Genomic DNA, 27,820 nt, shown 5'->3' on the forward strand with positions numbered 1-27,820 from the left:
AGAACCACAGAAATGGAGGGCACATGGAGGGCTAGCAGCAGGGGGGTGGGAAGAGGAGAGAGGGGGAAAAGGTATAGAGAATAAGTAGCATAGAATGTAGGTTGAAAATAGATAGGGGGAGGGCAAGAATAGTACGGGAAATGTAGAAGCTAAAGAACTCATAAATATGACACAGGACATGAACTAAAGGGGGGGAACGTGGGTGGGAGAGGGAGTACAGGGTGGAGGGGAGAGAAGCGGGGAAATGGGACAACTGTAATAGCATAATCGATAAAATACATTAAAAAAAAGAATGTGAAAAAAAAAAAGAATTGACATGACTCCGCACCAGGAAGACAATCCAATTAAAAAATGTGCAAAGGATTTGTACAGGCACTTCCAAGAAGGACATACAGAGGACCTGGAGACATATGAAAGGATGCTCAGCATCACTAGCCATTGGAGAAATGCAAACAAAAACCACAGTGAGATAGTACTTCACACCAGTGATAATGACCATCATTAACAGATCAACAAACAAGTACTGGTGAGGTTCTGGAGTAAAGGGAACTCTAGTACATTGTTTTTGGGAATGCAGACTGGTGCTGTCACTGTAGAAAACAGTATGGAATTTCCTCAAAAATTAAAAATGGAACTGCCTTTTGATCCAGTGATCCCACTGCTGGGACTATACCTAAAACTCCTGAAACATCAATTCAAAAGAAATTATGCACCCCAGTGTTCACAGTAGCAGCACAATTCACAGTAGCCAAGTGCTGGAAGCAGCCTAGGTGCCCATCAGTAAATGAGTGTATCAAAATATTGTGGTACATTTACACAATGGAATACTATGCAGCAGAAAGAAAGAACTCCTACCCTTCACAGCAGCATAGATGGAACTGAAGAGCATTATGCTAAGTGAAATAAGCCAGGCAGTGAAAGACAAATATTACATGATCTCACCTATAAGTGGAACCTAATCAACAAAACAAACCAATGAGCAAAAAAGAACGAGAGACATGTAAATAAAGGAGAAGATGACAGTAAACAGAGGGGCAGGGACAGTGCGGTAATGGGGAGAAAAAAGGGGAAGATGTATAAAGGACCCATGGACAGGGACAATGGGGTGAGGATTGCCTTTGTGAGCAGGGATTGTGACACAGACACCAGCCCACAGTGTCTTTGGCGTTATGGATGAGAAATGAGACAAATTCACACAGACTACCAAGTCCTGTGGAGCAAAAGGGATGGCACAGCCACTCTCTCAAGAGGAGAGTGTGACAACCCTTGCCTTGAAAGGCTTTTATTGGGTTCAATTTGCACAGGAATACAGGTAAAGCTCATTAATCATTGTCAGCCAGTAAGGACCAAACCATAGATAGCATGCAAAGAATTATGAGGGCTTATTCTGAGTCAGGGTCTGTTGGCTAAAGGGCTACAAAATTTTGGGAAACACTCATTTCCTGCTTGGACCCTTATCACTTAATTGAGAGCATTCTTAGCAAAGCAGGTTTCACAGGATTTTATGTATTCTTTCTTGGGCCTGATCACCCAGGGAACATGCCCTTTCTAGCACAGGGCTCCACCACCCTCTGTCATTGTTTCAGGCTTAAATCAGGCAGTGGAAGTAGGGCTGCCAAAAGATTAGGAAATTTCTTGCAGACAGAACGAGGACTCAGGCTATGTCAAAGCCAAGGGGCAAGGGTCCATCACCCCCTTTTGCTATAGCCCCCCAAGTCCTTCCCTGGGGGCTCCCTGTGATCATGCCTGTGTTTTGTCATCCCTCCCTTGAGGAATCTTACCCATAATTGGCTAACCAATCAAGCACTGGGGGCCAGGCAGGGTGAAGTAAAAGGAGCAGAAGTGGCACTCCTGCCATGGAGATAAGCTTTGTCTCCTTAGTGGCTTATGGTCTGAAGGTTGCTCACTTAGCCTTTGCCATGGGTGGGTTACAGCTCCTGAAACCAGGCAGGGTGGTTCCCAACAGGGTGGATAGGGCAGGGGAGAACAATGAGGGGAAAAATGGGGACAACTGTAACTGAACAACAATAGAAAAAATTAAAAAGAAAAAGAAAGCAGTATGGCAGTTCCTTAAAAAAAATATTGAATTACCTTATGATCTAGCAATTCCAATTTTGTGTATATGCTCAAAAGAATTGAAAGCAGGGTCTCAAAAGGATATTGGTATACCCATAATGACAGCAGTAGTTCAGATATGAAAACAACATGTTTCCACCCAAAGATGCACCCATAGGCAAAATATTTTATATACATACAATGGAATATTATTCAGCCTTAAAAAATATAGAGATTCTGACACATGCTACAACACAGATGGACCTTAACATTATGCTAAGTAATGTAAGCCAAACACAAATGACAAATGCTGTATGATTTTAATTATGTGAGGTAGTTAGAGTAGTTAAAATTATAGAAGCAAAGTAGAATGGTGGTTTCCAGGGATTGGAGGGAGGGGTAAATTAGGACATAGTGTTTAATAAGTACAATGTTTCAGTTTTTAAAGATAAAAAGAGTTCTCAAGGTGGATGGTGGTAATGATTGCTCAACAATGTCAATGTAGTACTTAAAGCACTGAATTATACACTTAAAATGATTAAAACAGTAAATTTTGTCATGTGTACTTTACTACAATAAAAAATTGTTTAAAAAGTGACCACATTGAAAATGTAGAAACTTGAGCTTTATATAGTAGTAGAAAAGAAACCCTAAGTATCTCTTTAAGGACATAGAACTCATATAACAACCATAATATACAAAATATACTTTTATAACCTCAGGGCTATAAAGGTGGTATGTCATTTTATTTTTACTATTTTATTTTATTTTATTATAATTGTTAAAATATAGTTTTCTGCCTTTTACTCCCATCCCAGCCCATCCCCCAAGCTCTCCCCACCTCCCTCCCACTTCTACCACCCCCCTTGTTTTTGTCTATGCGTCCTTTATACTTGTTCCTGTTAACCTTTCCCCTTTTCTCCTGAAATTTCCTCCCCTCTTTCCTCTGGTCACTGTCAGCCTGTTCTCTATTTCAGTGTCTTTGATACATCTTTGTAATGAGTTTCCCATTATAAAGTCTGGGTATTAAAACACAAAAGATGTATTATTAGATAGCTAATATTAGCTGTCTTATAAATAAGGACTGGTCACACTGACCATTTAAGGTGTTATTGGTAGAAGGAAGTGCTAATGTTATAGCCGGTTCTGCTACTATTCCTTGGTAAGGGCTGACCGAGAAATGGTCATTTTCTTTTATCCAGAAACAACCAGTTCATCAAAGGGAACTCTTACTACCATCCTTGATATTGGATCATAATGTTAAGAAACAACTTTCTAGGGTACTTCGTCGAAACATACCCAGCAGCCCAGCATGGCTCTAAAGTATCCAGTGAGTGGGAACATTGGAAACTACAGGTTAATTCTTCATTCATCTTGTCTTTTCATAGACCATATCCCTTCCCAGACAATAGAGACCTAAATTTCATTTTAGTTTTATTCTTCAAAAATGTCCCACAGTCACTTTTCATAATCATTTTCTTAAGTGAATGAAACAAAGTTTAGGGAGGGCTTACTCTGCAGATACTACAGAGAATGTTCTTCTCATTTCTCTTTGAAATTCAACAGTATGTATGATGATATGATTATTAGCCTTAAATTGTTTTAAAAATTATCTGTAGCTTACCTACTCTTTTCCCTGCTGCTGTATTATTTCCACTCATTCCAATACCATGGGCAGGCTACAATTAAAACACAAAACATCTATGGAGGTGAGTTAATGGAAAACAGAAAAAAATATCAAACGTGAAATACTTGCACTTTATTACAAAAATGCTGTTGGGCTTTTATTTAAAATTATTTATTTAATCTAATTTTAATTAAATTAACTTGGAAACTGATTCTCACATTCAGCAATATCATGCTTATTACTTATGTTTAAGAGAGTATAATTTGATAGCTGAAATAAAAGTTCTCATTTGGGAAAATCATTAATAAAAATGGCATTTAAGAATACAGCATTCCCCCCTTATCCATGGTATTGCTTTTCACAGTGTCAGTTGCCCAAAGTCAACCACAGTCCAAAAACATTACATGGGAAATTCCAGAAATAAACAATTCATAGGTTTTAAGTTGCACACCATTCTGAGTAGCATAATGAAATCTCACTTCATCCCCCAGGAAAGAAATCATCCCTTTGTCAAGTGATTTCACAATGTAGACAATTGTACCATCTCACATTATCACAAAATGAAGAAAGGTGAGTCCAGTACAAGATAGTTTGAGAGGAAGAGAAACCACATTCACATAACTTTTATAGACTATATTATTATAATTGTTCTGTTTTATTATTGTTGTTGTTAATCTCTTACTGTGCCTAATTTATGCATATAAATTAAACTTTACTACAAATATATATGTACGGGAAAAGCATTGTATACATAAAGTTTGGTACTATTGTGGTTTCAGACATTCACTGCAGGTATTGAAATGTATCCCCCATAGATAAGGGGGGTGGGAACTACTGTGATAAGTTGTTTAAATGAAATTATTTGCAAGTTACAGTTCTCAATTTAGGACTAAAACATTATTTAAAATTCACCTATCAAAAAGATTCTCTACAAGCTAGATAAACATTTTAAGACAGACTATTAAAAGAAGTCAACCTTAGGCCTCCTTATTTATGTAAACAAAAAATAAATTTTAAATATGTTGAATCATTACAAGGATAACCACTACTAGAACATATAGAAAGGAAAATACTTACTAGAAAAAAATCTGTAGATTCTAACTGGGGAGAACTTTTCCTAATGCATTTTTCTTGAAAATGCTGGAGGTCTGTGAACAGCCCAATTCCAGAGGTCCGAAGCCTACCTACCCCACCTGTGCTCTGTAACCCTTCTCTGCTTGCACTCTGGGCCAGCGAAGCAAAAAAACCTATGTTATTTATACCACCAACAGGCTCTTTGGAAGCCTTGCTAGCCATTTCTCTGATGTCCCGAGCCTCAACTTTAGAAATAATATTGGATCTTTTTCCAGATGAATCAACTTTAACAGTTCGAAAGCGAGTAGTCCTAGAGAAATAAGAATCAGTTATATTTCGAACATCCAATGACTGAATCACATTTTGTGAAGCAGAAGACTGCAGATTCCCAGACTCAAAGCATTTGGACTGTCTCTGTGGTTTCAACAGAGAATTAGGGAGTGACACTGGTGTAGAACAGTGAAGAGGTGACAAGAGTCTATTCTTGTGAGGATTTAATTCATGGTTGTTGAGAACTGTAGTCTCTACTGATTCACCACTCAACACTCTTGCAACATGTTTAAGGTGCTGCTCTGTAGCTTTCAACCCTTTATCACCATTAGTAAGTAAGAAATCAGGATTTACCTTCCGGGGGCTTTCTAAGGCGCTGCTCTGTTCATCAATATTTCCTTCTGTAAACAAAGCAAACGAACTCACTTCAGGTAGAAGTGATTTTTCAGTTACAAACTCTTCAGAAGTTGGAAATAAAATAGTGTCATCCTCATTATTAGATGACAAATTTCCTGAAAATTGTTGTGTCCGCCTAGGCAGGTATGATCCAAGATGGAGAAAAGAATCAGCAAACTCTTTGTCATTTTTGAACTCCACGTGGGTTATCTGAGATGGTAGTTTGATGTTGCCATTGGAATGAGATAGTGTGTTACTCTCCCAGTTATCATCTTCCTTACAAAAATCACTAGTTATAGATGTTAGGGGTCTATCAGCAGGGGGCAGAGTTGCCAAACTTGAAATTGCATTGCAGGATGTTTCAGGTAGATATACATTCCCAGGAGAAGGTAAACAAGACTGCCCAATGTGGGGGAGAACTCTTAACAATCTGTGCCGAACAGCTGCGGTGGAACTACTAGAAGATCGAGGAGCTATAGGTGGGCGAGGTTGTACCTTGACAGATTTCTTAGGCTAAAAGAAAAGAGTGAATATATAATTCCTTTACACAGTCATTTCAGTCACTTATTCTGCCCATTAATAAAAATTAATAAAGGAAGAAAATTGATTCATTATAGCACATTGGCATTTTGATTATTTTAATTTAAAATGAGAAGAATTTTGCTATCTTCCTGAAGTATAATTTTCTAAGAATAATTTTATTTCCCTCACTGCTGATTAATTGTAAGAGTTTTGCTGAGAAGAAACCTCACTGGTTATATTAGATATGACAGTGCTGACCTATTTTAGATACCAAACAACTCTTACTAGCAAGATGAGTAAGTGATTGGCAAGGTAGATATTGCAGAGAAGAGTTAACAGAACTAAACTGCTCTCCTGGAAAAGCCCTGCTTGCATGTTGGTCCTTGGCTGGCTTCTGGAAATGTATATTTCAAGAGGGTTCCCACCATCCTCACTAACAAGAATGGCTCATTGTGCCTAACCTGTTTTAACAAACAGTTTATGCTGAATGCCCCCTTTCCTTCTGGGAGTCTAAAATTTTAGTACATGCTAGGCAAAGGGCGTCTACATGAACAGCCTCTAATAAAACACGTAAGCACAGTCTCTAATGAGGTTCTCTAGAAAACAACATTCTACATGTGCTGACACAATTTATTGATGAAGGAATTAAGCATATCTTATGAGACCACACCAGGAAAGGACACTTGGAAGCATGTGCCCTGTTTCCCCTTTCCCTTTCCTGATTTTGCTTTACACCCTTTTCCTGAAATACATCTTAGCCATGAATACAACTATATTCTAGTCCTATGAGTCTTCCTAGCAAACTATCAAACCTGGGGTGTCTACAAGTCTCTAACAAAGTAGGTTTTAGATATTAATGAAAGTATTGCAAAAATTCATGATGTTATAGATAAAGTTTAAGATTAAAGATGAAGCCTTAGCTCTTATCCTTAAGGTATAAGCTAATATGAGCATCCAGACAGGATAAAATACCTGATGACATACCAATACTTCCAACCTAGAAATAAAAGAAAAGCTAGATAATTCAGTAGATACTATTTGAGTCAAGAAGTGAAGCTAAAAATCCAAAGAAATAAGAATATTGGAAAGTTATGCTGGCCCAGTAGGTGTTTATATCTGTAATTCTATACCCAGTGAAAATATTCCTCAAAAATGAATGTAATGACTTCTGGGCTGTAGAGATTAATGGTAGTTGCCTAAATCTAAATTTCTCCATGATTTCTCAAAAACACATATAAATAAAAAACATAAACTAATAAAATCACCCATAATCCTTCATCAAAAGTAAAAGACAGGTACAATTAATTTAAATTACCTGTAAGTAGGAAAATACTCAAATCCAGAAAATTAACTGCAAAGCCTAGTCCTATGGTAAGAGACAAGCAAGAGTGTGGAGCAAGACAGGAAGGAAGGAAGAGGGGAAGAAGGGAAGGAAGGTGAGAAAGGAAATGGAAAGGGAAGGGAGAAATGTGGATAACCTAGGGCTGATGGAACAAATATAAAATAAATCCAGTAAGAGAAAATCCCACTTGATTATAAAAAATACTGAAAGCAGCAGGTTTAAGATCTAGGACATTAAAACACAAGCTACTAGGGTATAAAAAAAACAAGTGACTTAAAACTGTTCAAGACCTCAGAGCAGCTTCAAGAAGGCATAACTACTGTAGGAAGAAGGGGTAAGTAGGAAAGAAAAGGCACCCATTAAGAACTTGATAGTAGTTTTTCTTCCAGCCAAGATGGAGGCATAGGTATATTTTGTCTCCTTACACAACCAAAAGTTCAACAACAAATGTAAAAACAAAAAGTAACCAGAACTGCCAGAAAATTGAACTACATGAAAGTCTGAAAACCAAGGAGTTAAAGAAGAAACATTCATCCAGACTGCTAGGAGGGGCAGAGATGGCAGCTGGGGTGGAGAGGACTCACAGCAGGCTAGAGGATCAGGGTAGGCAAGGTGGTGGCTGGCTGAGGAGGTAGTCCCTCATCTGCATGCAGATAACCAGAAGGAACCACTGTGGAGCAAGACAGGTGGCAAAATCCAGGGTTCCAGCATGGAGAAATAAAGCCTCAAAATCTCTGACTGAAAAAACCTTTGGGGATTCAGATGGCAGGAGAAAATTCCAGCCACACAGGAGAGTTTGTTGAAGAGACCCACAGGGTCCAAGAACATACATAAGCCCACCCACCTGAGAATCAGCACCAGAGGGCCCGATTTGCTTTTGGGTAGCACAGGAAGTTGACTAAAAGCTGGCAGAGAGATAAGCAAGCGGCATTGTTCCCTTTAAGACCCTTCACCTGTATACAGAACCACAAACCAGTGAAGTGAGTCCCCCCCACCCCCCGGCAAATACCTAAGGCTCTTCCCCTTATTACTAACAGGTGTGCCAAGATAAAAAAAAAATATGGCCCAAATGAAAGAACAGATCAAAGCTCCAGAAAAACTACAACTAAGCTATGAAGAGATAGACAACCTATCAGATGCACAGTTCAAAACCCTGGTAATAAGGATGCTCACAAAACTGGTTGAGTATGGTCACAAAATAGAAGAAAAAGTGAAGCCTATGCAAACTGAAATAAAGGGAAATGCACAGGGAACCAACAGTGACAGGAAGGAAACCGGAACTCAAATCAACGATTTGGTGGAGGAAGAAATAAACATTCAACCAGAATAGCATCAAGAAAAAAGAATTCAAAATAATGAGGAGAGCCTGAGGAACTTCTGGGACTTTATTTTTTTTGTTGTTTAGCAGTGTTTCTTTTTATTTTATTTTATTGTTGTTCAAGTACAGTTGTCTGCATTTTCCCCACACCATCCCCCCTACCCCAGCCATCCTCATCTCCCTCCCCTACTTCCATTCCACCCTTGGTTTTATCCATGTGTCCTTTATAGCTGTTCCTGAAAACCCTTCCCTCCTTTCCCCCCATTATCCCCTCCCATCTCCCCTCTGGTTACTGTAAGATTGTTCTTAATTTCAATGTCTGTGGTTATATTTTGCTAGCTTGTTTATTTTGTTGGTTAGGTTCCAATTAAAGGTGAAATCATATGGTATTTGTTTTTCACTGCCTAGCTCATTTCACCTAGCATAAGGCTCTCCAGATCCATCCATGCTGTCACAAAGGGTAGGAGCTCATTTGTTCTTTCTACTGCCTAGTATTCCATCATGTAAATGTACCACAATGTTTAAATCTATTCATTTATTGATGGGCACTTTGGTTGCTTCCAGCACTTGGCTATTGCATATTGTGCTGCTATGAACATTGGGTTACATTGGTTCTTATGGATTGGTGTTTCAGAGTTCTTAGGCTATAATCCCAGCAGTGGAACTGCCAGGTCAAAAAGCAGTTCCATTTTTAGTTTTCTGATGAAACTCCATACTGTTTTCCATAATGGCTGCACCAGTCTGCATTCCCACCAACAGTGCACTAGAGCTCTCTTTTCTCCACTTCCTCTCCAACACTGGTCTATTGATTTGTCTATGAGGGGCCATTCTGACTGGTGTGAACTGATATCTCACAGTGGTTTTAAGTTGCATCTCTCTGATGGCTAGTGATGCTGAACATCTTTTCATGTGTCTCTGGGCCCTCTGTCTGTCCTCCTTGGAAAAGTGTCTCTTCAAGGCTTTTGCCCATTTTTAATTGAGTTTTTGTTGTCTTGGAGTGGAGTTGTGTGATTTCTTTATATATTTTGGAGATCAGACCCTTATCTGAGGTATCACTGGCAAATGTGTTTTGGGATAACTTTAAACATTGCAACATCTGAATCATAGTGGTGCCAGAAGAAGAGGAAGAGCAAGAAATTTTTGAAAACTTATTTGAAAATATAACAAAGGAGAACTTCCCCAATCTGGCAAATGAAATAGACTTCTAGGAAATCTAAGACCAGAGAGTCCCAGAGAAGTTGGACCCAAGGAAACACACACCAAAGCACATCATAATTACATTATGTAAGATTAAAGATAAGGAGAGGATCTTAAGAGCAGCAAGAGAAAAGGAGCTGTTACCTACAATGGAGTGTCCATAAGACTATCAGCTAATTTCTCAAAAAATCCTTACAGGCAAGAAGGGACTAGAAAGAAATATTCCATTGTGTAAATGTACCATAATTTTTTGATCTGTTCATTTACTGATGGGCACTTAGGTGGCTTCCAGCAGCTGTACAGAAGCTGTACAGAAGCTTTTTATTTTGATGAGATCCCATTTGTTTATTCTTATATTTATGTCCCTTGCTCTAGGGGACATATCAGAGAAAAATGGCTCTGTGGATTATCTGAGATTTTTCCTTCCTATGTTCTGCTGAAGGACTTTTATGCTGTCACAACTTATATGCAAGTATTTTATCCACCTTGAATTTATTTTTGACTATGGTGTAAGTTGGTGGTCAAGTTTTTTTTGTTTTTTGTTTTTTTTTTTTTTTTGCACGTAACTGCAAAATAGCCTCTCCCAACACCGTTTGTTGAAGATGCTATTTTTGCTCCATTTTATGTTGCTGCACCCTTTTTCAAATATTGATTGACTGTAGAGACTTGGGTTTATTCCTGGGCTCTCTGCTATGTTCCTTGGTCTATATGTGTCTGTTCTTATGCTTGTACCAGGCTGTTTTGATTATAGTGGCCTCGTATTACAGTTTGATATCAGGCATTGTGATCTCTCCTACTTTGTTCTTTTTTTTTTTTTCTCAAAATTGCTGCAGCTATTTGGGGTTGTTTATGGTTCCACATAAATTATTGAAGTATTTGTTCTATATCTATGAAATATGTCTTTGGTACTTTAATAGGGAATCCATTGAATCTATAAATTGCTTTGGGTAGTATGGACATTTTGATGATCTTGTTAATTCTTCCAATTTTGTTAATTCTTTCAATTTATGAACACAGTATGTGTTTCCATTTGTTTGTGTCTTTCCTAGTTCTTTCTTCAATGTTGTGTAGTTTGCTGAATACAGGTCTTTTACTTGCTTGGTTAGGTTTATTCCTAGGTATTTTAATTTTCTTGTTGCTTTATCAAATGGGATTTTGTTCTTTATTTCTGTTTCTGATATTTCATTGTTAGCATACAAAAATGCCTTTGGTTTCTGGATATTGACTTTGTATCCTGATGTTTTGCCAAATTTATTTATTAGGTCAAGCAGTTTTTTGGCGGAATGTATAGGATCTTCTATGTACGCTATCATGTCATCTGTAAACAATGAGTTTTGTTTCCTCCTTTCCAATCTGCATGCCTTTTATTCCTCTCCTTGTCTGATTGCTGTGGCTAGGACTTACAATACTTTGTTGAATAGAAGTGGTGAAAGTGGACAACCTTGTCTTGTTCCTGATGTTAGTGGGAAAGATTTTAGATTTTGCCCATTGAGTATGCTGATGGATGTACATCTCTCATACAGGGGCCTTTCTTATGTTGAGGTATGCTGTCTCTACTCCCACTTTGCTGAGTGTTTTTATCATAAGTGGGTGCTGTACCTTATCAAATGCTTTTTCTGCATCTATTGATATGATCATTTTGTCTTTTATTTTGTTTACATGATGTATTACATTTATTGTTTTGGGAATATTGTACCATCCTTGCATCCCTGGGATGAATCCCACTTGGTCATGGTATATGAAATCTCTAATGTATTGCTGGATGTAGTTTGCCAATATTTTGTTGAGGATTTTAGCATTTATGTTTGTCAGCAATATTGGCCTGAAGTTTTCTTTTTTTGTTGTGTCTCTATCTGGTTTAGGATTAGGATGATGCTGGCTTTATAGAAAGAGTTTGGAAGTCTTCCACCTTCTTGGATTTTTTTTGAATAGTGTGTCAAGGATAAGGGTTAACTCTTCCTTAAATGCTTTGCAGAATTGTCCTGTGAAAGTGTCCAGTCCAGGGCTTCTGTGTGTTGGAAGTTTTTTGATTATTGCTTCAATTGTGTAAGCTCTTATAGGTCTGTTCAGGCTGTTTCCTCAATGAGATTTAGAAAATTATATTTTTCTAGAAATGTGTCCATTTCACCTAGATTTTCAAATTTCTTGGCATATAGTTCTTCATAGTAATTTCTTACAATCCTTTGTATTTCTGTGGTATCAGTTGTAATCTCTCCTCTTTCATTTGTGATTGTGCTTATTTAAGTCCTCTCTCTTTTTCTTGATGAGTCTGCATAAAGGCTTGTGGATTTTGAGTCTGCATAAAGGCTTGTGGATTTTGTTTATCTTTTCAAAGAACCAGCTCCTGGATTCATTGATCCTTAGAATTGTGTTTTTAGTCTCTATGCTGTTTAATCCTACTCTGATATTGGTTATTTCCTTCATTCTACTTTTTCTGGGCTGTCTTTGTTGTTGTTTTTTGAGTTCTTGTAGGTGTAGGGTTAGGTTGGTTGTTTGAAATGTTTCTATCTTTTTTAGGTAGGCCTGTGTTGCTTATGATCTTCCTTCTCAGGACTGCCTTCACTGTGTTTAAGTTCTGGGTTGTTGTGAGTTCATTTTCATTTGTTTCTGGAACTTTTTTATTTCATTCTTGATCCCATTCTTGACCCACTCATTGCTTAGTAGCACGCTATTCATTCTCCATGAATTTGAGTGTTTTTGAGTTTTTACCTTGATGTTGGTTTCTACTTTTAGTCCCTCATTGTCAGAGAAAATGTTTGATGTGATTTCATTGTTCTTCAGTTTGTTGAGGCTTGCTTTTTGTCCTATCGTGTGGTCTTTCTTTGAAACTGTCCCATGTGCATTTGAAAAAAATGTGTCTTTTGCTTCTTTGGGATGGAAGGCTGTATATATATATATATATATATATATATATATCAGTTAAGTCCATTTGATCTAGAACATTGTTCAATGCTGCAATATCTTTGTTGATATTTTGTTTGGAAGATATATCCATTTTTGACAGTGTGGTGTTGAAATTCCCCACTATAATTATGTTGCTGTCTATATCTTTCTTGAGGCCCTCCAAGATTTTCTGTATGTATTTGGATGCTGCTATGTTGGGTGCATATATATTTACAATGTTTATATGTTCCTGATGGATTCTTCCCTTGAGTATTATGAAGTGACCTTCTGGGTCTCTTATTATGGCTCTTTTTTTGAAGTCTCTTTTGTCTGAAGTCTATTTTTGTCATCAGGAACATGTAAACATTGTAACTATACTTGCACCCTACATATAAGTATTGCTACACCAGGTTTTTTTCCCCCTGTCCATTTGCCTGGCTTATTTGTTTCCAGCCCTTTACTTTCAGTCTCTGTAGGTCTTTTGTTCTGAGGTGGGTCTCTTGTAAACAGCATCTGTGTCAGTCATGATTTCTTATTCATTCATTTATTCTATGTCTTTTGATTGGAGCGTTTAATCTATTTACATTTATGGTTATTATTGATAGGTACTTATTCATTGCCATTTTTTGTACCTGTGTTCCTCTTTTTGGCACTGTTTTTCTTCCTGTTCTTAAAGCAAACCCTTTAGCATCTCTTACAGAGTTGGTTTGGAGGAGGCAAATTCTTTGAGACTTCTTTTGTCTGGAAAGCTCCTTATTTGGCTTTCCATTTTAATTGATAACCTTGCTTGATAAAGTAGTCTTGGTTGCAGGCCTCTGGTTTTCATTAGTTGGAATATTTCTTGCCATTCCCTTCTGACTTGGAGCATTTCCATTGAGAAGTCATTTGCTAGTAATATTTACTAGTGTTATTGGGACTCTCTTGTATGTTACTTCCTGTTTTCCCCTTGCTGCCTTTAAGATTCTCTCTGTCTTGAAATTTTCCCATTTAAATTCTGATGTGTCTTGAAGAGGGCCTCTTCGGGTTCCTCTTGATTGGGATGCTCTGTGTTTCCTGGATTTGTGTGACTTTTTCTCTCATCAAATTAGAGAAGTTTCCCATCATTATTTTTTCAAACAGGTTTTCTATCCCTTGCTTGTCTTCTTTTTCTGGTATCCCTATTGTGCAGATATTATTACATTTCATGTTGTCTTACACCTGTACAACCTGTTTGTTCTGTTTGAGCTTCTTTTCCCTTTCTATTTCCCTCTGGTTTTTTTTCTACCTTGTCTTCTAGCTTGCTGATTCAATCCCCTGCTTCATCCAGCATGCTTGTAATTTTTTTAGTGTGTTTTTTATTTCTAAGATTTTATTGTTCATTTCTTCCTGGTTTTTATTTATAGCTTCTATTTCCTTTTTTCATGCTGGTGTAGTTCTCACTCAGTTCCTTGTAGTTGTCTGTGAGTTCCTTGGGCATCTTTATAACCATTATTTTGAATTCTATATATGATAGTTTGGTTATTTCCATTTCATTTCGCTCCTTTAGTGGGGTGTTTTCCATTGCTTTTGATCGCATGTTCTTTTTTTGTCTTCCCATTGTAGATAACTCTTTTTGTTTGTTTCTGCACTTCCTGATGTTTCACTTTGCTAGCTGTCTTTGCAGGGTGAACTTCTGTGGTAGGAATTCTATGGAGTTCAGTGGTGTGGTCTTTTTGATATCCTTGTCTGGATGCTCTATGTTTGTTGTTTTTCTGTTTCTGTGGGCTCTCTTGTCATATTTGGGTTTTTACCTTCTGGTGGTTTCTTTGTTGGTGGTTTCTCTCCTCCAGCAGGTATATTGATGTTCACAGTTCCTACTATTCTTATATGTGATCAGTGGCAGGGATAGGGAAAATGGATTAAGACAGTGGGAGAGTATTTTATGAGATTTAAAATACCAGCAAGTAGAGAAGAGATAGGAGATTTTTTGGATAAGTATAGTGTTAACTATGGTATTTCACCCAACTATCCATTTTTTATGAAAGTTAAAGGAGAGTTAAGACTCTTGTTAGATGGAAGGATGATTGTGAAGTGAACCCAGAAAACAGAGTGCTTGTCCAAGGTTAGATGATGAGATATAGTGAGAATAAAGGATAGAAAGTAGGCATAGTATGAGGGAGAATATTACAACAATAAAAATTCTCAGGAATAAAGTGAAGTGGGCTAAGTTCAGGGAGGGTTGCTGTGTAGTATGTACAGTTGTATGGAACAACAATTATTTACAACAGTAGTGGAACAATAATAATATGAAAAGAAATATATAATTTGGATAACCAGAACAGAAAGTACCCAATCAAGAGTAGTGTGTTATTGGTACATGAGTGAAGTGAAAGAAGGAAAATTAAAATACAATAAAGAAAGAATAAGGAAAATCAGTCAAACAATGCAATTAAACAGAGAAATAAAGAAAACTAAACATAAGGAAGAGAAATTAAATAAATACTAATAAAATAAAAGTGGTAAAAATAATGAAAAATAATAATATTACACATAAACAATAAAATGCCAGCTCTACGGGTTAGCAAAGTGACATTTGTCTCAGTTTCTCAATTTATGGTGTTAACCTTGTGCTCCCTCTTTGAATCTGTCTCTGGACCATTGGTAACTCTACATCTTATTGTCTCATTTGGGGGAAGAAAAAAGAGACAGAGGAATAAAAAAATTAAAAAAGCCTACAGTTGACTTTAAATCTATTCAGTTAGTTCTGCTGGTCTTCCTAGATGGCACAAAAGAGGAGGCCTAGGCCCTGTTTTTCTCCCTTCAAATGGGCCTCTGGCTCCCTCCTTAATCCCTCTTTTGAGAGGATGAGGCCAGGTCTGGGCTGCAGTATTCACAGTTACCCCTCCTCTGGCCCAGGTCTTCCTTGAGCTGCCAGGCTCCAATCAGCCACTCAGCCTTGGGGCATGCAGCACGGGACAAGCTCACGTGTGCAGTTCCACTTAGCCACTCAGTCTCTGGGCACACAGCATGGGAATAAAATATATTTTTTAAAAAGAAAATCCCCTACAAAAAAAATGAAGTGAAAGAAAACCACATTCACAATACTGCAACCTGAATCGACACTTTTAAGCTCATATTTGGCGATTTTTTTAATCTTCACTTGAGGATATATATATAGATTTTAGAGAGAGAAGAAGGGAGAGAGAGAGAGAAGAAAAGACAAACCTTTATGTGAGAGAGTAACATCGATTGGTTGCCTCCCACATGCACCCTGACCAAGGATGGAACCCACAGCTTAGGTATGTGTCCTGACCCAAATCTAACCCATAACTTTTTGGTATATGGGACGACACTCCAATGAACTGAGCCACCTGTACAGAGCCCAAATTTTTTTGAGAGCCACATCATATCAAAATCTAAACACTCATGACACAAGAATGAAATGAAATGAAAGCAACTAAAAAACCAGATGCAGATTTTTAAAACAATGGCTATAAGGATGCTCAAGGAAGTAAAAGAAGCATGCATAATCCAAATGAGAATTTAAGGAAGCATTAAAAAGGACATAGAAACCATAAAAAAGAACCAGCCAGAAATAAAGAATACTGTATCTGAAATGAAGAGTACTCCAGAAGGAATCCACAGGTTAGATGAAGTAGAGGATTGAATCAGTGATTTAAAGGACAAGATAACACTAAGCACCCAAGCAGAGCATGCAAAAGAATTTTAAAAAATGAGGAAAGTCTAAGGGACCTCTGGGACTATGTCAAGCATAGCAACATCTGTATCATCATAGGGGTGCCAGAAGAAGAGGGTGAACCAGGGGTAAAGAATTTGTTTGAAGAAATAATGTCTAAAAACTTCCCTAACCAAGTGAAAGAAAAATTCACACAAGTTCAGAAAGCACAGAGTCCCAGTGAAGATGAACCCAAAGAGGCCCACACCAAGATACATCATAATCAAAACAGAAAATGTTAAAAACAAAGAGACAATTGTAAAAGCAGCAAGAGAGAAACACTTATTTACCTACAAGGGAGTTCCCCTAAGGCTGTCAACTAATTTCTCCACAGAAAGACTTCATGCCAGAAAGAATTACCATAAAATATCAAAGTGATGAAAAAACAAGGACCTACAACTCAACATAACAGGAGTACCTAAAGAAATAAAGAAATCTTGGTGGACATTAAGGGAAAGATGGACAGCAATACAGCCATAATAGAAGATTTTAACACCCCATCAACATCAAAGAACAGATTTTCCAGACAAAAAAAATCAATAAATAATAGCACCTTATGACACACTGGATCAGATTACTTTAATTGATGTTTAAAAACATCCCACCCCAAAGCAGCAAAATATACATCTTCTGCAGTACACATGAAACATTCTCAGAGATAGACCACATGTTAGGACACAAAACAAGCCTTAATAAATTCAAGAAGGCTGATATCATATCAAGCATCTTCTCAGACAACAATGGTATGAAACTATAAATCAACTATAATTAAAAAACCTCTCAAAAACAGCCAAACATGTAGAGGTCAAATGACATGTTATAAAACAATGAATAGGTAAACAATGAGATCAAAGAAAAAATCAAAAGTTACTTTGAGACAAATGAAAGTAAACACCTAATAAATCAAAACCTATGGGACACAGCAAAAGCAATAATGAGAGAGAAGTTCATAACATTACAAGCCTACCCCATGAAGCAAGAAAAATCTCATGTAAACAATTTAACCTTACACCTAAAAGAACTAGAAAAAAACAACAAATAATGCCCAGAGTAAGTAGAAGGAAGTAATAAAAATAACTAGAGTGGAAATAATTGACATAAAGACTAAAAAAACACTAAAAAAGATCAATGAAACCAAGAGCTGGTTCTTTGAAAAGATAAAGATTGATGAATATTTAACCAGAAGCATCAAGAAAAAAGAAGACCAAATAAATAAAATCAGAAATGAAAGAGCAGCCCTGGCTGGTGCTGCTCAGTGAATTGAGCACTGGCCTGAGAACCAAAGGGTCACCAGTTCAGTTCCCAGTCAGGGCACATGCCTGTGCTGCAGTTCAGGTCCCCAGTAGGGGGCAGATGAGAGGCAACCACACATTGATGTTTCTCTCCCTCTCTTTTTCCCTCCCTTCCCCTCTGTCTAAAAATAATAAATAAATAAAATCTTTTTAAAAAGAAATGAAAGAGAATAACTGACACTATAGAAATAAAAAATTATAAGAAAATACTATGGACAACTATGTCAACAATTGAAAAACTTGGACAAAATGGGTAAATTCCTAGGAACATAAATCTTCCAATCAGGAAGAATTTAAAAACCTGAGGCAAAAGGACTCATGGACATAGACAATAGTGTGGTGATTGCTGGGGGCAGAAGGGTATAAGGGGACTAAATGGTAATAAAAACAAAAACAAAATAAAGGTTAAATTAAAAAAAAAACCCTGAAATACACTGTTTGCAAGTAATGAAATTGAAGCAGTAATCAAAAAACTCCCAGCAAACAAAGCCCTGGAACAGATGGCTTCACAGAATTTTACCAAACATTCAAAGAAGAATTAATACCTGTCCTTCTCAAACTAAGCCAAAAAAATTCAAGAGGAGGGAAAACTTCCAAGCTCTTTTTAGGAGGCCAGCATTATCCTAAGTCCAAAACCAGATAAATATACTACAAAGAAAGAAAATTATAGGCCGATATCCCTGATGAACATAGATATTAAAATCTTCAACAAAGTATTAGCAGATTGGATCCAGCAATACATTTAGAAGATCATACACCATGATCAAGTGTGATTTCTTCCAAGGATGTAAGGTTGGTGCAATATTTGCATATCGAACGTGATATAATGGACTTTCTGTCAAGATGGTGACACAGGTAGACATGGCTCACCATGTCACACAACTACTACAAAATTACAACTAAAATAAAGAACAACTATTGCTCAGAACCCATAGAAATTGAGTTGAATGGACGTTTGACAACTATATAATTAAAGAAACCACATCCATCCAGACTGAGCCAGCAGATTAATGCTGTATCTAAAATTTCATCAATGTGGCAAACAACATTTGACCTGCCATGGAGATCCCTAGAGACTCCAATCCACCCAATTTACGAGCCCACCCAAGCTGCTTTTCCATATGAATGGTCTTGGCTCTTTCTTCACAACTTCCTAAATCCTCTCAAATAAGCAACAGCTGGCCTTAGCCAGCTCCAGGCCAGGAACTAGCAGCCTAGATCCACATTTTGGCTTCATCTGGAAATCTCCAAGCCCAGCACAAGTAGCAGCCATTTCTTTTTTTTTTTTTTTTTAGATTTATTTATTTATTTTTTAGACAGGGAAGGGGGCGGGGAGAGAGAGAGAGAAACATCAATGTGCGGTTGCTGGGCGTTATGGCCTGCAACCCAGGCATGTAACCTGACTGGGAATCAAACCTGTGACACTCCATTTCAATTGCTTTATAACTCAGGGGACAAGGGGACACTGGGAAAAATACAGGTGGGAGCTGACCTTGGCCTGCACCACCTGAGAAACCCCAGGGGCCAGCACACCCAGTGGACAGCTACAGACCATGTTAGAGTACCACCATTATGCCCCTGTACAGCTGATCTTCCACAGAGGGTGGAGGTTGGTGGTAAATGATCACAGCCAACCCTTGCAGCTAACTGGCCTAGCTAAATCCCTCCCATTGATCAACTAAGGCTCAACTACAAGAGGAAGGTGTGCTCAGCCTACACAAAGGGTACACTTTGAGTAGCCAAGTTGGGTGACAGGGGCAACTGAGCCACTAGACCTTTACAGGACACCTACTGCATTAGGCCACACTACCAAAACACAGAGTCAAATCAGCTCTACCAAATATATAGAAACAAACACAGGGATGCTGCCAAAGTGAGGAGACAAAGAAACATGACCCAAATCAAAGAACAGATCAAAACTCCAGAAAAAGAGCTAAATGGAATGGAGATAAGCAATCTATCAGATGCAGAGTTCAAAATACTGCTTATAAGGATGCTCAAGTAACAGGCATAAGACAGGATATTGAATGCATGGACCTAAACTTTTAGACCTTGGCCTCAGAGGGAATTTTATGAATTTGACTCCAAAGCAAGGGAAGTAAAAGCAAAAATAAATAAATGGGACTACATCAAACTTAAAAAAGCTTCTACACAGCAAAAGAAACCAACAAAGCAAAAGGCAAACAACCTAATGGGAGAATTTATTTGCAAACTGCAGCTCTGACAAGGGGTTCATATCCAAACAGTACAATATAAAGAACCCATACAACTCACCCCAAAGAAACAATCCATTTAAAAAATGGGCAGAGGATGTGAACAGACATTTCTCCTAAGAAGTCATATGAATGTAAACAGATATACAAATGATCAACTTCACTAGCTATTAGGGAAATATAAATCAAACTACAATGAAATACCTAGAATGGCTATTATCAACAAGACAAGTAACATGTGTTCAAGAAGTTGTGGAGAAAAAGGAACTCCCATTCACTTGTGGTGGAATGTAAACTGGTACAGCCACTATGGAAAATAGTATGGAGGCTCCTCAAAAAATTAATAAAGTTACCATACAATTCAGCAAGCTTTTTTTGAATAACTTGAAAGCATTTATTCATAAAGGTATATGCACCCCTAAGGTCGTTGCAACATATTCATGGTGACCAAGACATGGAAATAACCAAACTGTCTTTTGAAAAATAGTTAAAGGACATGTGATATACAATGAAATACTACTGAGCATTAAAAGAAGATGAAATACTGCCATTTGTAACAACATGGGTAGATCTTGAGAATATCATACTAAGTGAAATAAGTAAAGAATAATATTATTTCTCTCATATGTGGGATACAAAACTGCAAGCAGCAAATTGATCAAATAAGAAAAACAAAAGAAAACAAAAACTCATAGACACAGATAACAATATGGTGATTACCAGAGGGAAAAGGTTTGAGGGACATTAAGTAGTAAAGGGTAGAGGGGGTTAATATATGGTGATGGATGTAGATTTTATCTTAGGTGGTACACACAATGTAGTTTACAGATGATGTATTATGAAATTGTATACATGAAACCTACATAATTTTATTAACCAATGTCACCTCAATAAATTTAATTACAAAATTTAAGCAAAAAGTATGAACAAAATAAGTCATATCAAGCAAAACTATCCTGCAAGTACCCAAGCTAAAAAAAAAAAAAGTTGTAAATATCCAATAACTGAGGAATTACTGTACTTAAAAGTCTTTTCTCAGGAATTTACTAGAGATGAACTTCTTTCAATCAAAAATTATGGGTAAAATAGAGAGTTCTGGCCAAGATGGAGGTGTAGGTAGAAACCCTTCTCTTCCTCATACAACCAAAAGCAGGATCTAAAATCAATAAACAACAAGAAGTGCCAGAAAATCAAACTGCCTGGAACTCCAACAGCCAAGGAATTGAAGAAAGTCAATGAGAACAACCAGACTGGTAAGAACCTGCTGCAAGGCAGGAGACTGTGTGAGTGGGGCTGGCTGAAGGCGAAACAGACTTGGAATTGACTGTGGACTAGGTGGTTGCTGCAGTGGGAGAAACTCCCAGCCTCACACAAGAGTTCTTGTTGAAAAGTGGGCTAGAGATGAGCAGGCAAGCTGCATTGTTCCCTCTCTGGTTCCTTCCCCACAGGCAGCACAGCAGGGCGACAAGGAGGGTTGCCCTGCCATGGTGAACACCTAGGGTCCTGCCCCCCTACAACTTAACAAGTGCAACAAGATAAAGAAATGTGGCCCAAATGAAAGAACAGAGCAAACTTCATAAAAAGAGCTAAGTGATGAGAAGATAGCCAACCTATCTGATGGAGAATTTAAAGCCCTGGTAATCAAAATGCTCATAGAACTGACTGAGCTCAAAAAATGAAAAAACAAATGAAGGGTACCAAAAATAAAATGAAGCAAAATATTCAGGAACCAACAGTGCCAGGAAGGAAACCAGGACTCAAAGTAATGATTTGGAACAAAAGGGGAAAATGAACATCCAACTGGAACAGACTGAAAAAATAAGAATTAAAAAAACTGAAGGGAGACTTATAAACCTCTGGGACAGCCTGAAATGTTCCAATAGCCAAATTATAGGGGTGCCAGAAGGAGAAAAACAATAGCAAGAAATTGAAACTTATTTGAACAAATAATGAAGGAAAACTTCCTCAATCTGGTGAAGGAAATAGACTTCCAGGAAGCCCATAGAGTCCCAAAGAAGTGGGACCCAAAGAGGAACACACCAAGGCACATCATCATTAAGTTACCCAAGATTAAAGATAAAAGAGATCTAAAAGCAGCAAGAGAAAAGGAGACAGTTACCTACAAAGGAGTTCCCATAAGACTGTCAGCTGATTCTCAAAAGAAACCTAGCAAGCAAGAAGGGGCTGGAAAGAAGTATTTGAAGTCATGAAAGGCAAGGGCCTACATCCAAGATTGCTCTATCCAGTAAAGCTATCATTTAGTATGGAAGGGCAGATAAAGTGCTTCCCAGATAAGGTCAATGTTAGGAGCCAACCAACAGCTGACCCTTGACACAGTCAGGATGGATGAGACACATCTGCACAGCAGAGGCGACTGTGGCCAGAACTCCTGTCTATCTCTTCCTGTATACCTGTCTATGCTAGCAATAGGTGGTAGGATTTTTGGACACCTGTGCTTTATAACAAAAAATCTGCACAGTGCCTCTGATTCTGCGTGAAATGACTTAGTGACTGCAGAATAGAAGTCCCTAACAACCCTAATACTGCCTACTTCCCCCACCTGGAAAGTTAAGGACAAAATTTAACTATGGGCAGACCAGCTGCCAGAATGCTGAAGGAAGCTGTTGCTAGGAATGCCCCTTAAGGAGTCACCACTTAAAAGCTCAAGATTTATTAGAGCCACTACCCATCCCATACCCTGGACAGGAATGTTTATTGATGGGACCAGGTGGGTAAAGAAGGAAGGAGTTTTAATAAATATAATAATCTTAATACATAGAAACAAATACAAAACATGGCCCCCCAAGATGTATAAGTCAATAGACCTAGGCAAAAGACCATTTATCTAACTTAGTCAATCTAACCTCAATAAACAATATCTGACTTTTAAATCACCCCTTGCACCCTTTTAGTTTAGACCAATCTATAGAACCTTAGTAGATATTTAGTTATTAATTGGCACCTGAAAGTTTGTGCCTGAATAGCTTCGTAGGCTAGCTAATTGATAGCCCTCTTGGTCAAAATAACCTTTGTTTAACATGATTGATCTGTAAAACCTTCTGTACTTTTCGAAGTTATTTCTTTGGTAACATTTTCTGTTTTAACAATCACACTATGCACCTGCTCCATTGACTGTTGTATAACCTCCCCTATAAAAATAAAGATTGATTCTTCTTGGGGAGTCAGTCAGGCCTAGAGAGTCTGGCTGTCTTCCGGCACCCCACTTGGTGTCAGTTTCCTTTGCTGAGCCATTCCTCCTTCAGGGACCCTGAGACCCACCAAGGCTGGACCCCAGCAGGTCAAGTTAAAAGAGTTCATCATCACCAAGCCATTATTATATGAAATGTTAAAGGGACTTATCTAAGAAAAAGAAGATCAAAAGTATGAGCCATAAAATGACAACAAACTCACAACTATCAGCAAATGAACCTAAATGAAAAGAAAAACAATGCAAACAAAAACTAAGCAAATGACTAGAAAAGAAACAGAATCACAGAAATGCACATCACATGGAGGGTTTTCAGTGGGGACGGGGAGAGGAGGTATGGGGGGAAGATACAGAGAAAAAGAAGCATAATTTAATTGGTAGGCATAAAACAGATGGGGAGAGATGAAAAATGGTATAGGAAAGAGAACTCAAAGAACTTACATGTACAACCCATGGACATGAACAAAGGGAGGGAATGCTGGAGGGTTGGGGGGTACAGAGTGGAGGGGGAATAAAGGGAGGAAATTGGGAGAACTGTAATAGTATAATCAACAAAAATACTTTAAAAATTATGGGTAAAATTGAGTGAAAAAACTTATTGTAAGCACAGGATATGTTTAATTAACCAATGTCTAAAACTAACATAAGAATGGGAACAGTAAAAAATTATTTATAAAGGTTAAATTTTCCACAAAAGTAGAAATAGTGAAAAAATTTTAATGAAAGAAGGGAAGAGAGAATAAAATAAATACATTGATTGTAACTTAGTTAATAAGCAGAAATCAAAAGATACCTTTCAAAGATGGAAAATAAAAGAGTCCAAGGTTAAGTAAGGAAAAGGCAGATCAAGGACATAATAAAAATTGTTAATATAAAGTTAAACAATACAATGAAAAACAAAAGCCTTCCAAAGGATCAAAAAGTACACACTGACACAGCCACATCTCCATACAAACTAAAAAATAAAACAGACCATACATAAACTATAAATATAATAAAATAATAAGACATTTGAGACCAAATATAAAAGTCATTCTAGTAAAAATCAATGTGATTATGTTACCTATTTTTTAAAATTTCAAGTTGGTTCACAAAGCAAAACAAACTCTATACTTCATGAAAATTGTATACCTAAAACAAAGTAATTCAAAAGTTAGTTAAAAAGCATGGGAAATGTATATAAAGCAAATGAAAATAGTAGTATATCAAGGATTATAGACTTGTTATGAGGCAAGGAAAATTCAAGGTGAACACCCATGTGTAGTGGTTAAAAATCAAGAGGAATATCTCAGCTTCCAAGGCCCCCCCCGCAAAAACAGTGTGAGGTATCCCAGCATATATCACGCCACACTGCCAGAATTCCAGAGACAGAAAGTCAAGTGCCTATAACTTCTTGCTGTGAAAATCAGCAGAGATTGTTGCTGAAATAGAGGACTGATGAAGTCTAAGGCACTCACTCTGAGCTCCAATGCTGGGATAGCAGTTCAAAAGGCCCCAGGGACAAACAGGGAAGAACTAAATTGTCTGGCTTTGGGGTGAGGGCTGGAGGTGCAGCTTTCACACAAACAAGCTGTGACAGAAGGCATTGTTCCTTTGTTGAGCCTTCTCCCTGTAGGTGCAAGCTGATGCTATATCTAAGTGTCCATCTATCTAGCTAACACTATTCCTCCTGTCCTGGTGATTTTGAGACCTGCTCCGCCTAACTGTAATTCCACACAAACAGCCAGTCTTGGCTCATGCTACCAATTTTCTTGAAATCTCTCAAACATTCACAAACTTGAAACAAGCAGAATCTGGCCTCTGCATGCCCTAACACCTTTTGCAAAGCAGCCCTAGGCCCAGCACTGGGGGGCAGCCAGACTCATTTTGCAGGTTGGCCTCTCTATGGCACCTCCAAGCCCAGTACAAGTACCAGCCATATGTATATCACTTTGTAGCTCATGCCAGGTGGCCCCAGGCAGGGCACAGGTGGTGGCTGACCTTGGCATATAGCTCTCAAGAGGCTCCAGAACCAGCACACTCGGTAATCAGATTCAGACAACACCTAAGCACCACCCAGCCATTTCCATAAGCAATGCAAGGAAAGACAAACATAGCAGACACCAGAACCTCACAGAAGCCAATTCCGCCCCATGGGATCAAACTGTGCTGTGCATTACATCTGCACAGTAGCTCCTCCACTGTAGTTACTGAGTCTCATAGCTGATCAGCCTGGGAGTGAATTACTCCCACTGACGTGCCAACAGCAATCAAGGTTCAACTACAAAAGAAGAGTGCACATACCCACATGAGAAACAAACCTGAAGTGACCAGCTCAGGTGTTCAAGGAGGCTGTGCTGCTGGATCCTACAGGAAACCTAATACATAAAGCCACCCTACCAAGACTAAGAGATATAGAAGATCTACTTAATATATAGAAATAAACACAGAGAGGGAACCAAAATTGGGAGGCAAAGAAACATGTCCCAAATGAAAGAACAGGAGTAATCTTCAGAAAAAAGAACTAAATGAAATGGAGGCAAGCAAACTATCAGATATAGAGTCCAAATGTTTACAAAGATGCTCAAGGAACTTAGTGAGAACTTCAACAGCATAAACAGAAAATGTAGAAACCATTAAAAAGAACCAGTCAGAAATAAATTATATAATACCTGAAATGAAGAATACACTAAAATGAATCAACAGATTAAATGAAGCAAAGGAACAAAACAGCAATTTGTGAGACAAGGTAGCAAAAATAGCCAATCAGAGCAGCATAAAGAAAAAAAAATTAATGTGGATAGTTTAAGGGACTTCTGGGACAACATCAAGTGTAGCAACATCTGCATAATAGGGATACCAGAAGGAGAGCAGAGAGAACAAGATTTGAGGACCTCTTTGAAAAAATAGTGACTGAGAAAAGGGAATTTCAGGGGAGAATGGGTAGGGTTTACAGGAACAAATTTAAAGGACACATAGACAAAAACTAGGGGGAGGGTGGTAATGGGAGGGAAGTGGGGAGGGTTGGGTGGGTGGGCTGGAATGGGAGTAAAAGGGAGAAAACTACTTGAACAATGATTAAAATAAAAGAAAAGAAGAAAAAAATAGTGACTGCAAACTTGCCTAACATGGTGAAGGAAAATGACATATAAGTCAAGGAAGGGAAGAAAATCCCAAATAAGATGAACCCAAACCACAACACATAATTAAAATGGCAAAGGTTAAAGACAAAGAGAGACTCTTAAAAGCAGCAAGAGAAAAGCAGTTAATTACCTACAAGAAAGCTCCCATAACTCTGTCAGCTGATTTCTCAAAGAAACTTTTCAGGTGAGAAGGGACTGGCATAAAATATACCAAGTAATGAGAAGCCAAGATTACCCTACTGAGAAAAGCTATCATTTGGAAATGATGGACAGAAAAAGAGCTCCCCAGACAAGAAAAAGCTAAAGAAGTTCATCACCACCAAACTAGTATTGTAAGACATGTTGAAGGGTCTCCTTTAAGAAGTAGAAAAGTAGCAAAAATATGAATAAAATGGCAATAAAGACATATCTATTAACAATCACTTTGAATGTAAATTGATTAAATGCTCTAATCAAAAGACATAGGGTGGCTGAATGGATAAGAAAACAAGGCCCTTATATATACTGTCTACAAGAGACTTTAGATCAAAAGATACACACCAACTAAAAGTGAAGAAGTGGAAAAAGATATTTCATTAAAATGGAAACAAACACACAAACAAAAAGCTGGGGTAGCAATACTTATACCAGACAAAATAGACTTCAAAAAAAAAAAAGGCTGTAATAACAGACAAAAAAGCACCCAACAATTCTACTTTAGGGTATTTATCTGAAGAAACCCTAAACATTAAAATTGAAGACATATGCACCCATATGTTCACTGCAGCATTATTTACAATAGCCAAGATATGAGAGCAATTTAAGTGTTCATCAACAAATGAATGGATAACAAAGAAGTGGTGCATATATACAATGGAATATGACTCAGCAATAAAAAATGAAGTTATGGTATATCTGAAACAAAATAAGTGGACCTAGAGAGTATTGTGTGTAGTGAAACAAGTAATAGAAAGACAAATGCCATATGATTTCACTCATATGTGTAATCTAAAAAATAAAATGAATGAAAAAGTAGACTAGAAACCAACTCACAGATACAGGGAACATTTTGACAGCCACAGATAGGAAGGTAATTACAATGATGGGTGAAAAATATGAAGGGATTAAGAAGGACAGATTGGTATTTATAGAATAGTCATGGGGATGCAACATACAGCATAAGGAATATAGTCAATAATATTATAACTATGTATGGTGTAAAATGGGTACTAGATTTATCAGGGTGATCACTTTATAGACTATATAAATGTCTAGTCACTCAGTTATATACCTGAAACTAGTAGAATATTGTTTTCAACTGTAATTGAAAAAAAATTCACAGGAGGGCACAGAGCTAGGGTTTCTTTCAAAACTCTGTCACATACCAGCAGGGAACCTTGGTCAAATCTGGTCATTTCTGTGAACCTCGGTATGATCAACAATAAAATGGGGATAATTCTTACTTTATTAATTTTTCTTGAGACAGTACATAATAAATACTCAAAGGAAATGGTACAAGTAAAGAGATGTTGTGATTATCAATGAAGTTTAGATAGTTAATGCAGGCATAGCAGCAATTACACTAATAATTTCCTTATTCTTTGGACTGTCTATATTTTTTTCAGATC

At 37.7% G+C, this 27,820-nt stretch overlaps 1 protein-coding gene across 3 annotated transcripts in view; it reads right to left on the reverse strand.

Moving 5' to 3' along the window:
• Nucleotides 1-27,820, reverse strand: part of ZFAND4 (zinc finger AN1-type containing 4) — a 167,152-nt gene that overhangs the window by 18,616 nt on the left and 120,716 nt on the right. For all 3 annotated transcript variants that reach the window (XM_045842053.1, XM_045842052.1, XM_045842054.1), the window contains 2 exons: nt 4,760-5,935; nt 3,680-3,734 (listed from right to left, as the gene is read on the reverse strand). In XM_045842053.1, the coding sequence (XP_045698009.1) occupies nt 3,680-3,734; nt 4,760-5,935 (1,231 nt within the window). The remainder of the gene's footprint in view (nt 1-3,679; nt 3,735-4,759; nt 5,936-27,820) is intronic.

This window comes from Phyllostomus hastatus, unplaced genomic scaffold (genome assembly GCF_019186645.2).
Source record: "Phyllostomus hastatus isolate PE091 unplaced genomic scaffold, TTU_PhHast_1.1 phas_contig_38, whole genome shotgun sequence".
NCBI classification, from domain to species: domain Eukaryota; kingdom Metazoa; phylum Chordata; class Mammalia; order Chiroptera; family Phyllostomidae; genus Phyllostomus; species Phyllostomus hastatus.